This window comes from Crinia signifera, chromosome 8 (genome assembly GCF_055691185.1).
Source record: "Crinia signifera chromosome 8, ASM5569118v1, whole genome shotgun sequence".
Lineage (NCBI taxonomy): Eukaryota > Metazoa > Chordata > Amphibia > Anura > Myobatrachidae > Crinia > Crinia signifera.
Genome location: NC_139224.1, coordinates 57,283,438 through 57,297,529, shown reverse-complemented (window position 1 = coordinate 57,297,529; position 14,092 = coordinate 57,283,438). Strand labels below are relative to the sequence as shown.

Genomic DNA, 14,092 nt, shown 5'->3' with positions numbered 1-14,092 from the left:
TGGCCGATGGTGCATTGATATATCAGCCAATGTGTACGCACCTTTAGAATACACATCCGCAAACAATCTGGCTACTTAAGTCTCATGAGGAACATCTGCTTAAAAGCTCAGATAATTCATGTAGGCTGCGAGTTCAGATATTGCTGTCTTTAGTTGTAGTCACCTGATCAGTCACTATGTGGGTGCTTTATTAGTCAGGCCAAAAGTCACAAGATCCGGGGGCTGATGTGCCACATGCTTTACCCATAACAGGAAAAACATAAAAATGTTAGCCGCCACAGCTTTTCTCTTTCTGCATAGGCCCGTAAATACATAGAAGTCAATAAAAGGAAACAAAATAGCAACTTATAGCGAACATTAAGATACATGCAGATTTAGGACTAGATTCAAAATTTTTACTATATGTTTCCTAAGAGAAAAGGACAGAGCACTGCATTCAACTTAACATCCTAATAAATCCACAAAAACTGTAAGAACAAAAAAACAACACAGGTATTTTAATGTTTTGAGCATTTTTAATTAAAACATTTTTGTCCAACGGTTACAGATGGTAAAGTGTTGGTGGCGGTCGGTAGCCCTTTTGTCCATTATAAATATTTGGTCTATGTGGATTCTTTTCAAGGTTTCAGGCTCATCTTCTTCAAGGTTTTATTTAGCTGTAAAACAAAATATTTCTCTCACACATGCACAAACAGAGGCAATCACAAGGTAGCAGACTACCTTTCGAAGCATTTGCTTTGAGCGGGCTTACTAGTATTATATACTTCTGATAAATGGATATAATCCTCATTTACATACAAACTCCTATTTTGGTTAAGCCTTGTTTAGATCAATGAAAATACATTAACTTTTTTTTTTTAATTGTTAAAGTCCTTCAAATAGATTCGCTTTTTTCATTAAAATCACCACAACAGCACATTTTGTGTACATTGGTTAGAGCAGTAGTTTTCAACCTTTTTTAACTCGTGGCACACCAAACAAGATTTAAAATTGCCGATGCGTATCAGTCCCTTACGGGGAAAAACCACAAAGACTATGGCCCACACAGGGAAAAAAAAAATTAAACAACAACCCCATTGGCCTCCAAAATTAAGAAAGAAAGAAAGAAAGAAAGAAAGAAGAGAGACTTGAGAATGACAAATTACCTCTTCAAACTTATGTATCTGCCGTATAAAGAAATCTCCGTAGCGCCGAGCAACTTTAGTGTCTGCAATGTGTATCATGTCCTGAGGTAAAAAGAGGTTTCAGATTAAAATTTTTAAAAACTAAAATATTTCAATATACCGATTGAGATTTATGCGGTTTCTCTGTCCACTTTTGATCACCTTATCTATGTAGAAGTCTACTTCTGATGCGGACTGAAACTCTCCTTCCAGTGCAGAGATACCACTAGTCCACACCAGATTCTTCATCTTGTGCTTGAAAACAAGCAACTGTATGCGAAACTCCTGCTCTGGCAGATCCAAGAACCCGGCCAGTTTAGCCACTGGCATGGTGGTATACAACTTCAGAAAGCTGTAAGCAAAGGAGAGGTGAAGATACCAACAAATGAAAGGGACTCTCTCCTAGACTGGTGCCAGTAGCAAGACTCACCTGCGGATGGTGGAGAGCTGGGCCTGCTGTTGAACCTCATCCAGAAATACTTTGAGCTGTTGCTGATATGGTTCCTTGTGATAGTTGGGGTGAACATTGTCATAGTTGGGGACCACTGGTGACAGGAACTTAGGGCAGGCAAAATTAAAAAGCTCCTCATAGATCTGGGCATCTCTGTTGGAGAAGAAAAAGTGAAAATGTCAAACAGAAGTTAGATGCCAGCTCAAAAATCATTTGCCATGTATAAAAGCATCTAAGATATATATCCATCATATATACATACAGTATGATGTCAGACACTTCATTTTGATAGCATGCGTTAAAAATGCATGAAGTGTCTAACATCATATACGATGTAGGATATATATGAAGTTAGACAATTTATAAATTAATGCATACCTTTCAAAATTATATTTTAATCACTACAAATCATGCCCCAACACCAAGCTCTACTTTTTCCTCCCTATTTCTGCTGAAACTATTTTGACTCTTGGGAGCACCACCAAACCTATTTAACCTATACGGTAGAATTGTTCTATGTTGGCTCCTCAGTAAATAAACAACTGGTCTCTGACAGCAGGAAGGCGGAGTCAAGGGCTGCACTAGCCCAAAGAAGTTCTACTCCTTGGTGCCCGGACCTTTAGCTCCGGAATACCCTTAACTCCCAGCATCCACCGCTGGCCGCAGGAAAAAAAAAAAAAACAAGTTCTAGATCTCCATACCCCTATGTAGACAAACCCAGTGCAGCCATTTCAGTTAACGATCGGCTGCTCGATGTGTTGACCTGTAGCAAGCTTTAACTTCAGGTCAAAAAGAAGGTGAAGACCACCCGTATACACAGCCAGATGCAGATCTATCTTTAAATATCGTTCAGGCATATTAGGTGTAAAACAACAGACTTGCTATATATTGGCCATTTGATATTGCCCAATGTATACCCATTTCCTGCGATGGTCAATTGTTACATTGATCTTCATATTTCGATGTGACATTTGATTAAAGTAAAAAAATGTATAAAATAGATATTTAATGCTACATTCTAATCTAATACCCCACCTCTCCAGAATGTTGTCCCCTCTGAGGGTTTCAAGTCACCTCACTCTACATCATTAAATGCTAAAACTTTGCACTAACTTAACTGTGTACCCAGCCAACAGGACAGCTGTTCCAATGATATATCGGCTGTCCCGTGCACAGTGTACAATATTTCCAGCAACGTATCATTCCATTTTTATATCTTTCCTAACCAGTGGAGCACATTAAAAAAAGGGTCTAATATGCCTATAACAAATACTGGAGTGCAGAAGATAAAGCGGAAGTGGTTTGTTAGCTTGTAGGTGACAATTCCCCATAACACTGGCAGAAGCTACACAGGAAAAGCCTTACCACCAGAATATCTAGGAGTAACTTCTTAGTAAAAGAAGAAAAAAACAAAAAAAGCAGTTCCCCTTTATGTCTAGGCGATGCTGTAATGTTATTAGAGTGCTTATTAGAGACTATAGCTTATAAACCCCATCAAAGTCAACGTTATTACCAGCTAACTAGCCCAGCTCACCAAGATCAGAGAAATCTGTCAAAGATATGGGCATATGCATCACATTCCTCTAAAAGGAAACAAATGCCCAGAATGGGATCCAACTTCAGTACCAAATGTGCAACAATGAAGGATTCTTAGTTGCCAATGTATACAGCAGCATTATAATGTAATTGGGGGAGATGCCGTTATCTAAATGGTTGAGTCCGAATATGAACATTAAGCTGTACCATTTCCACATCCGAACCCTACATCTAGATTAGAAATCTTGTCTATAGGGGACAAGCAAATTATCCTGTTTGTCTAGAAAACTTGTCATCTGGTGAATTAGTCAATTTAGTAAAAAAATTAAAAAAATAAACGGGAACTATCCACTTCGAAAGTATTACAGTGATTTTATTTGTAAATAAAGTTTTATTTTTCCCTGTGTGAAACTTAATAAACAATTTAAATCACATGGCCCAGAAAATTCACTTAATCTCCAATACTACAAATGTGTGTGTTTTGGAAAAAGACAAAAATCAAAAAAAAATGGTTTAGGGACTATGGTTTACGGAGGCCTAGGGAACCTCTTAACCATACTTTGTACATGCTTATGGTTTCCTGCAGCACACTAAGCAACACTGTATGCAACTAGAATGTGTTTAATAACAGTAATAAATTGAAAGCATGTGAGATAAAATCCATCTTCAAATACTGAAAGTTATACATTATGCCAAAAAGTCATCAAAGAGGACACAGTGCCTGGAAAGTGCTCACCCTTTCTGCATACGCAGCATCTTGTCCCCATATTTCTCTCTCAGCTGAGTGTGAATACTCTCATCAATACGCATAGGGTACATTGTGAGGGCGATGGCCAGCAGCCCATGCATCTGCTCATTCTGTTTGTTAATCTACAAAGAAACAAAGAGAAGCTCAGTGTTCCAGATGCTAGAACATAAATATAGAACACAAAGTGATACACAGTTTATTTACCATTTCATACTTGTAAGTCGTCCTCTGGAACATACTCTTAGTTCTCTGGATATATAGCAAGATGTTGGCGAAGACCCGAATTGCATCCTGGTATCGTCGCATCATAAGGTAGGCAAAACCCACGTAATAGTAGGTGGTGACCTGGCACTCAGGAACTCTGGAGTACATGCTCTGCAAAAGCAGGAGAAGTGTTACAGGTGGGCTGATAATATACAAACATGCAAATAAAACAGTGCTGGGATGGGCACATTGGCATTGAGGGGCAGAAACTACCTGGGGCGGTGCACCTGTCAAAATGCAGGTGCCCTTGGATGAGCTCTAGGACACCTGCAATATGGTTTGGCATGTGTACCGTGCCAGTCACTCTACCCTGCATCTGCCAATGTCCCCATCTAAGCAACATTGAGATATTAAGAGGGAAGAGAATAAAACATTCAATCTTTTTCAGTTTGGGAAAAATAAAAAATAACCACTTTGAAATAGAATTGTCTAAAGGCCCATACACACACAACGATGTGTCACTTAGGACACATCGTTAATGACCATCGTTCACTTTCTCCTTTGAAGGGGAAAGTGAAAGACCATAAATATTCAGAAGAACGTTCGCCCTGCACGATGTTAACGACCATAGCCAAATTGACCTGCATGCATGAACGATGGCTATGGTTGTTAACAACCCGCGGGTACGTGCACCATCGGTTGTTGCCCGTCGTTGAAGGCATACACAGTAGACTATGTATAACGATTCACCTCCAGAACGACCCTGATCAACGTCCTTCATGGTCGTACAGGGAGGTGAATATAATGGAATCGTTTATCGTCGTTTGCCTGCTATCGTCTAATGTGTATGGGCCTTAAAAGTGCATCATATTGATAAAATGTAGCCTTTTTTTCTAAATCTAGTAACATTGTATGAGGAAATGGCCAATAGGTGGCAGTGTAGTCTTATGTGCAAACTATTTACTATTTTTATTTGACTAAAGTAGCACACAAAACAAAGCCAATAGACAAGTAGCAAACATAAAACACCAGTAAGCCCGCTCAAAGCAAAAAGCTTCAAAAGCCAGTCTGCTACCTTTTGTGTTTGTGCATATTTGAGAAGGATGTAGTTTCACTCTCTGCCAGCAGATGGCAGCGTTTGAGAGACTCACAGACGATAGACAGAAAGATAGATAGATAGATATGGGAATCACACAATAAGGTAACACCCATATTACAATAATCCTTGCATGGAAATTCACAATAGCATTGAAAAACACGCATTGAAAAATACCTTAATAGAATAACCAGGTGTATTTTAAAATAAAAAAAAATATAAAAGTGTTCCCTCTAGGAACTACGGCGGGCAGGGCGGGAGGGGGTCGGACCGGGCCCGCTGACGTCACTGTTTTGGGCGTGCCCGGGCCGCCGACGTCACAAAAGAGGCGTGCCTGGGCCACGCCGTGACGAAAAGGGGCAGGTCCGGCCGGCGGTGTCACGTAAAGGGCCCGACCGGCGGCGTCACGCAAAGGGGTGGGACCGGCCGGCGACGTCACATAAAGGGGGCGCATCCTGGCCACCCGGACGGCTGTACACTGCCGGGAAAGTGCCGGGCATCGCTAAGTACAGCGACGCCTGGCTTCCCCGGTCACAACAAAGGGGACAATGCAGGCTGTTTTAGCGGGGCGCTGCCAGAGGGGCAGGGCGCATTTTGCACTTTAAAAATCGGGCAGGGCGCAGCGCCCCGCTAAAACAGCCTAGCGGGAACACTATAAAAATGACAAAATACAATTATGAAATAGGTAAAAGCTCGCTAGGGGTGAGCAGTTGGAATCTATGGTAAAAAAGGTGCACCCCTATCCAGAAGATGTAATGGTTAGCATTCCTGCCTCACAGGACTGAGGTCATGGGTTGGACTCCCACCTCGACCCTGTGCAGAGTTTGTATATTCTCTCCGTGCTTGTGTGGATTTCCTTAGGGTTCTCCAGTTTCCTCCCACAATTCAAAAATATACTGATAGGCTAATTGGCTCCCAACAAATTAACCCTAGAATGAATGTGTGTGCATGTACATGTGGTAGGGAATATAGATTGTAAGCTGCACTGGGGCAGGGACTGATGTAAATGTTAAAATATTAAGCGCTGCGGAATGTGTGCACACTATATAATTAACTGGTAATAAATAAAATAAATGTTGTCAATTGGAGATTGCATTCGAGGATGTTTCATTTCTTGGAGGACAGTCTGTACATAAGGTAATTGACGAGAATAACTTTTCAGGTAAGCCTTTACTTATTTAAGGACATAGCTGCCAGTCCATGCTACAGAAGTGTAATACTGTAGGCATGAAAAGTGAGGGTAGGAGTTGGGTGTACTATCCACTGGGAGAGAGAGAGACATGTTCTGAGTGGCACCATATCATTTATGTACAAACAATTTGATTCCCTTAGGGACAGTAAAGGAAACGTGTGGGGGGAATTACCCAACAAGATTTACAATGGCAGTGTAATGACATAAGCCAATATTATATGCAGGGAATGCCTTCAGAGAAGTGAATAGAAACTAGAACAGTATAAAAATATCAAGATGGCTGATACCTTCTTGTTGAGCTCTATGTTCTCCAACACTTTAATGGCCTGGTAGTAGTCCCCCAGCAGGGAGTGCAGACGCAGCAGCCCGACCAAGCTGAAGTACCCCAGCATTTTGTAGAGCGAGTGTCTTCCATACTCTCCGGCTACACTTTCAGGGTCACCTGGGAACACAGGACAATAAGACAACTCTCCACAGGCTACAGAAAACATGCTAATTAATAGGTTACAGCGTGATGCGGTCAATATGCCGGCAGTCTGAATCCCGACCGCCGCAATCCCGGCACTTTGTCCCTCTATGGGTGTCCACAACAGCCACAGCAGGAGAATAAAATAGTGTGCCAAGAGTAGCGAGGCACCAGGGCCGCTGCGTGGCAAGCCTGCATGGGGGGGGGGGGGGGGGAATCCACGGCCCCCCCGTCGGTATTCCACCTGTCGGCATTTAATACCAAATCGGTTACAGCAATTCAATTGTCAACTTTATGATTCCAAAACATACAAAGTAAGGATACAACCGACAATAGCAAATAGGATCAGACTGTGCCACAAAAAAAAGCTACAGAGTCATTTTATATATTTTAGGAGTCAAATATGACAGTCAACATGACAGGTGGAATCACTCTACAAAGAGTCAAAGGCACAAGTTAGTCTTTTGTATTTCCGATAGTTTTACCGATGACATAACTCAATTCCTATTACCAGAGGAACCTACAGTATACCAAAAGCACAATGCAGCTTGCTCACCTCCACTGGTGTAAACCTCCAGCTGGCGGTTAATGTTGGACTTGTCCACTAGAGAATGCAGGACATTGAGAACACTGTGAACATTCCAGATCTTGGGGTTAGAACGTAAGAACTCTATTTCCTCCTCTGACTTCTTTGCCGTCTTACACCGATATTGACTAAATGATTGAAACTGAAGTAAAAATGGACTGATGACGTTAAAGGCCAAAAACTTGACACGTTTAGAACAAAAAATCATATTCTTGAACGATTAGATGGACAGTATACTCCGCCATCATAGTGTTACTATTACAAAAAGGCTTCTTAAAAAGTGCCGAAAGCATCAACAGGACATAACAGAAGATAAGCATAAAAATATATGTCCAAGTACAGTACGCAACCATAGTGTAAGTACAAAGCAAAGGCCAAAATAGTACTGCATCACCCCACATGCTAGGTGGGAGAAAGGCGCACAATACATAAAAGGACAAATACAAGCAGAGTAGGAACATTTATCTTATACCTGGTATATAAATTCATCAATAATGTCCCACAGCCACTGGTTTGGCAACTCCAAGGGGGCCGGTCCATCTGCATCTACAAAAAGAAACCATTAAATCTCCCTAAAACACAAAACATTTAAAAAAAAAAAAAAAGTGTCACATAGGACACAGACTTACTGAGAATGTAGTTAAAGAGGTTGCAATAGTTGTAATACGACTCAAAACGCTGCTCCAATGTGGGTCCTCCCTACAAAGAAAATATGTGAGTTCCTAGGAACACATTCACAACAGACACCACCACGCTAGAGCAGCCACTTCCCCAAAGCACATGCAGAATGGATACTTACACTGACTTTAGCATATATGTGTCTGTAATACAGCTCTTTATAAAGAATTAAGAACACAGCATCTGGAAGAGTGGAAAAAGTCAAACAGTCGTGGTTAAGATTCGGTATCAAAGAGATCTATAGAACATGCTTAACCCTTTGAGTGCAAACATCTGAGAGGTTCAAAATATGAACATCGCTCACATTTGTTAAATAAATTCAAATAAAAAAATAAAAATAAAGATATATCTTATATAAAGTAAACATTACAGGTCATTATGATGAATAAAAATATTTGCTTGGCAGTTTTCACTTGGCACTGAAAGGGTTAAGCAATATAAAACCATAATAAAGTTCTCTTGTATGTGGAGATTATGGATAATTGGCAGAATACGCAAGGGAAAAGAAATCAAAGTTTGCAGAAGCAGAACATAATATTTCTCATTTCCACTAATAACTTCCTTAATGGATAACATTTCAGTTTTACATACCTGCTTCTCCATTTATGAGACTATGGGCCTAAGATCATACCTGTAAAGGTTTGAGCCACTTGGAATTTCATAACAATCACCATAAGCTATCCAGTGGCCCATTTGTGAGATGCAGCCTCACCTTCTCCTGCCCTATCCAGATAGTGTAAGGACACATTAAGCTGCAGTACTGGTATAATGACAAAACTACACACATGGCCTCACCCTTACCATTTCCAACTTGCGCGGCGATAGCCTCTGCTTCTGGCCAGGGGGAGTTCTTGAAGAAACGCTCAGTTAACTTTGCCCAACTGTAATACAAATAGAAAGTCACTATAAATAATAGTTAGATTAAACAAGACGTGCACACTACCGAATGATAGGATGATTCTGATGGTATGGTTCTATCAGATGCAGCTGCATATATAAATTATTGCTTGGCTCGTTCATGCTTACCGCCCTTGTAAATGTTAATGGCATGAAGAACACTAAAAATGTAAGAATGAAGCACGATTGCATAACGCATCAGTACATGTGAATGAGCCCCTAAAGCTGCAAGATTACTTTCTATATGTAAATCCTCATATACATCAGCATCAATTCTAAGCATTTAATGTGCTCTTCATGAACCAGGTTTGGATATTTATTAGTCCAAAATAATAATATAAGGATGCTGTCCATCACTTAATGTCTGAAGCATTGTTTTTTTTATGTACGATAGCTTTAAAACAGGTTATTCAATGTACATCTAATGCTTTTACAAAAAGGACAAAGTACATTATTTTACTTTTATGCATGTCTCAATTTTCCATCCTCCAAATGCACAAGCTATATAGCAGCAGAAACCTTAAGCCAGTGGTAGCCAACTCCAGTCCTCGAGAGCTACCAACAGTTCACATTCTCCAGACAACCCAGCTGCTACACAGGTGCACTCATTACTCACTAACACATTTTAAAAGCCACAGGTGGAGCTAATTACTTCACTTGTGATTCTGTGAGGAGATCTGGAAAACATTAACAGTTGGTAGCTCTCAAGGAATGGAGTTGGCTACCAGAGCCTTAAGCTAAGAAAAAAGGTACTAGTTATTGTTGGTCTTCTTTCCAGGACATTGATCTTTAATGTTACAACCAAGCGACGCAGCCCTTACCCACATGCTGGCTAGTCCGGCTGCAGACAGACGCATGTCCACGTGAGACAGACTGAGCATGCTTTGAATAGAATTGAAATAGAAGGTGGCTGGGTGACGCAGATCGCATCTGAATCGCAAGGCACAAGAACTGCATGCAAATTGTACCGTGTGTACACAGCATTGCTCACTATTCTAGCCATGGACATTCTCTCTACTGCAAAGTGCCATGGTGGGGGATGATAGAGCCACCTTTGAACAGTGATATGAACTACTTTACCTTTGGTTGAGTATTTCACATAGATCCTAATAAATATGAATTTTAAAACACAAGTCCTAGACACTTGTATTTAAAATGTGTCCCATCATTATGGGACACTGTATAACAATTACACAGATGACTAACATTGGGACAGATTCAACTCGCAGCCATCAGTAGCTTGCCTTGTGTAAATATCTGCCAGCTTTGGCAAACGGATTCTGATCACACCTCCCAGGGTGCGAGCCAACTGTCTTCAGTATTTCATGCACAGAACTGCTGGAGCTTCAACACTTCATTATCTGTCCATTTGTATTCAAGCAATGGTTGGACTTTACTTCCATCACATGGTTAGTTATGTACATTCAGTTATTCTCTACATTAAAATGGTCCATTTACTTTGTGGGATATACAACACTGCCAGGGTCAAAGCAATAGCAGGGTATCATTATAAACCCTTACCTGTTCTCATAAATATCCTGGATCTCATAAACCTTCTGGTCGATGACATCACTGGACACTCTGCTGGCTTGCAGCTCATACACTTTCTGGTCAATTAAATCTGACACAGTCTTGTGGAAGTACTGAATAAAGTTCTTTATCACCTCAGGGATGACCTGATATGTCTGCTGCTCATATTGGCGTTCATATGCTAGGTCCTGCTTAGGGTCACCTGTGACAGAAAAAGGGACAAACTTTGAAAATATAAAAATATGAAATTTTTTTTGAACAAACATCTTGCCTGGCAGAATAACTTTGCCCTGAAAATATCAAATTTAAGGCTATAACATAATAAAATAAGTTACCATATTACATTGTATACAAATTTGCATTGCCACAGATTTATCTCCATCCCCTGTATCAATACCTTATAAAGAGGAGACTGTGCTTGTTTCCTAGCACGGCGCCAGCGTTTTTAATTGTATCCATCGGGTCCGAAAAAAATCGGATCGATCGCATCGCATGCAACCAAATCGCATGCGATGGACCTGATTTTTACATTGGAACCAATGTAAAATGGTCCCCGAGACCCGATTTTACATTGGACCTAATGTTAAATGCCCCCCAGACCCCGATTTTCATTGCATAAACACCCTGATGGGTCAAATGCCCCCCATTGTTAACGCCACTCCACGATGAATGCCAACCCGAAGCGTGGCGAGCGCAGCGAGCCTGTAAGGTACCTTGGTACTTATGTAATATCTGGACTCCCGCTTTTCTTATGAGACCGTGGGGCTCGCTGCGCTCACCACGCTTCGGGCACGGTGGCTCGCTGCGCTCGCCACACTATATAAAATCAACTCCATGCGTAGTTGGATAGTAGGGGTATGAAAAAATGGGGTGCATTTAACATGGGAGTCCAGATAATACATAAGTACAGGTACCTTTTCATACCCCCACTAGCCACGTCGGTGTGGAGTTGATTTAAATAGTGTGGCGAGCGCAGCGTGCCCCGCATTACTTCACAGGTATTACGTGTCCCCTCGCCACACTATATAAAATCAACTCCACGCCGACGTGGATAGTGGGGGTATGAAAAGTTCGGAGGACGCGTAACTCTGCCCCTCGCCACGCTTCGGGTTGGCGTTCATCGTGGGGTGGCGTTAACAATGGGGGGGGGGGGGGGCATTTCACATACAAATTACCCATCAAGGTGGGTATACAATCAAAAATCGGGTATGGTGGGCCATTTAACAATGTTCCCTATGTAAAATCGTGTCCATCGCATTGGTCACATTGTATGCCATTATAATGGCATACAATGGACCCAATTTTACATAGGAATTTAACATTGAATATGGTAATGGTAAATTGCGTCGGTTGCATCGCATGCCATTATAATGGCATGCGATGGACCCGATTTTCTAATTGTCGGGAAAGGTTAAAAAAGCCAGAAATCACCGTCTCCCTTCAGGCATCCTGGGGTTAGCTAAAAGAAACTTTGTTGGGACAACCTATCATGGAGCATGTGTTGAGCTCCTACGGAGGTGCAGCAGCTTGTGTGCTACGCTCGCGCGTCCTAGTCAGATGAAATACCAGCGGGGACATTCTGGCAATCACCAGCGCTGAAATAGAGGTGCTCCCTCTGTAGGTTAAACCACTTGACTAAGGGCTTCAAAAAGTGATAAAATTGAGTGATAACCAACTAGCTTCTGTCATGTTACAGACGGAGTTTAAAAAATGACAGGTAGGAGCTGATTAGCTGGTTGTTTATCACTCCATTTTATAACTTTTTGAAGCAATATACATCTGGCCCTCATGGTGCCCACTCAGAGTGATGCGGATTGGCACGGCACACTCCCGCGCATCAAAAAGCACAACAAATATGTGTGGCATGCACTTTTTGGTCTAGATCGTATGTAGTTCAAAACACACACACACCACATTGCTTTGTGTGGGCATAATAAGTACTTTGCAATCTACATTTAGATATCAGAAGCGTCAGTTATCAGTGGATGTCACGTGAAAACTCCCAATACCTATAGTAGGCTGTCCCCTATGCTGGTCACATACAGTGTGCCGGTGCAGTTCACCTACCTGTGTGCCCATCATACTCTGCTTGGTAACTGTATGGATCATAAGGAGTCTGCTGAGATAGGAGTAACAGAGAATTAGTCATCAGGATATGAGAGTGCAGCAAATGAAGCACACATGCACGGTTTATCTATAGCCCCCATGCAAGGTGTGCCATTCGCCACATCACACACAGGCATGCCCGTGTACGCGACATATTCGTTTAGGGTCCCTGCCCGCACCATGACAAGACCCTTACATCATATTCCTCGTAAGACATGGTCACTGAATCCGCCGCACACGCTCACCACCAGCCGCAGCGCGCACACAGGATAGAAGAGAGACACTTCCGGCACGGTGCGATTGCGTCGCTTCCGGGGCCGCTGTCGTCCAATCACATTTCTCCTCACAAAATCAAAAGCGCGCAGTGTTTTGTTATTCTCAATTTGATTGGTCTTACAAAGAAAGCCGCTAGTTTCGCCTGCAGCACATGATGTTTTACTTATGATGCTGATCAATTTTACCATATGATCAGCAGCAGGGCATTTGTTATTAGATAAGCGCTGTTATGTGCAGCCAAGCCGATACTGTGTAATCTTCTTTCCATGTGCTGCCTCGTATCTCAGGTGTATATATATCTTATTTACTCTCTGTAGCCTCGCATACACTGTGTTAGGGGATGTGTATGTCTAGAAGACAGGATTGATTTGATACTGGAAAATTATTTGCACTGTGTATTTACAGCAGGGGTCGGAAACCTTTTTTGTGCCAAGGGCCATTTGTATAGGAAAAAATCCTTCGGGGGCCATATGTAAAAATCTCTTACAAATTGTCCTGCTGCAGCCGTCCCACGCTCTGGCGGCTGCCGATGAATAGGACTGATAGTCTCTGGCTGCTGTTGATTAAGAGGAATCTCACAAGAACTGCCGACCTCTCGCGAGAATTCCCCTGTACTTGACCCCAAGCAAAGCCACCGAGTGGGTGGGCGGGCCACTCAGAGCGGCTACGGGGGCCGCATACGGCCCCCGGGCCTGAGGTTCCCCACCCCTGATTTACAGGCTCACATATAAATCCCACTGCAAAATGCTCTGGGATGCTCACACATTTTTATAAATCATGCTGTTGTGTCTGATTATCCCCCTGCTTCTCAGGAAGATATGCACACTAGAAAGGATTGTATGGAGAGGAGAAGTTGTCCATAGTAACCAATCAGTCTCTTGTTAGCATTTATCAAGTACATTCTACACAATTATAAGTAAAAGCTGATTTGTCAGTGGTTCCCACCCTGGGGTGCCTTGGAGCACTTGCAGGGGTGCCCTAGGTTTGTGGGCTAGGACCAATTCAAATTATTTATGGTCATTGTAAAAGGCGAAACTAGTGCTTTTGGCTTCCAGTCATATCATACTGTATATATACACAAACAGAAGCGAATCCTGTCCCTCAATACATAACTGACCCTAAGGATGACATATAAACATAACTGACAGAAATGTATATTTTTT

At 42.0% G+C, this 14,092-nt stretch overlaps 1 protein-coding gene across 5 annotated transcripts; it reads right to left on the bottom strand.

Annotated features, from left to right (window-relative positions):
* Positions 1–495: 495 nt before the first annotated feature.
* On the bottom strand, positions 496–12,981 carry EIF3L (eukaryotic translation initiation factor 3 subunit L). Of its 5 annotated transcripts, none has more exons than XM_083156455.1 (15): positions 12,850–12,981; positions 12,615–12,663; positions 10,539–10,749; positions 8,916–9,001; positions 8,242–8,303; positions 8,072–8,141; positions 7,915–7,988; positions 7,413–7,584; positions 6,678–6,832; positions 4,103–4,273; positions 3,887–4,020; positions 1,594–1,767; positions 1,326–1,515; positions 1,146–1,226; positions 496–656 (listed from the first exon to the last, which is right to left on the bottom strand). In XM_083156455.1, exons 1-15 carry the CDS (start codon positions 12,868–12,870, stop codon positions 618–620), a joined length of 1,689 nt encoding a protein of 562 aa, XP_083012581.1. In that variant the 5' UTR covers positions 12,871–12,981; the 3' UTR covers positions 496–617. The 5 variants fall into 5 exon arrangements, with proteins under 5 accessions (XP_083012581.1, XP_083012583.1, XP_083012580.1 ...); XM_083156457.1 differs by having other exon boundaries at positions 8,922–9,001; positions 12,850–12,980; XM_083156454.1 differs by having other exon boundaries at positions 12,615–12,666; positions 12,850–12,979.
* Between the last annotated feature and the right edge of the window lie 1,111 nt (positions 12,982–14,092).

Excerpts from the sequence above, each read along its gene's own strand:
- EIF3L (XM_083156454.1), bottom strand. The coding sequence starts at position 12,870 with ATGTCTTACGAGGAATATGAT. Across the intron at positions 12,667-12,849 it reads TGTCTTACGAGGAATATGAT|CAGACTCCTTATGATCCATA; the intron begins GTAAGGGTCTTG and ends CTCCTATCTCAG. Across the intron at positions 4,274-6,677 it reads ACATAGAGCTCAACAAGAAG|AGCATGTACTCCAGAGTTCC; the intron begins GTATCAGCCATC and ends CTGCTTTTGCAG.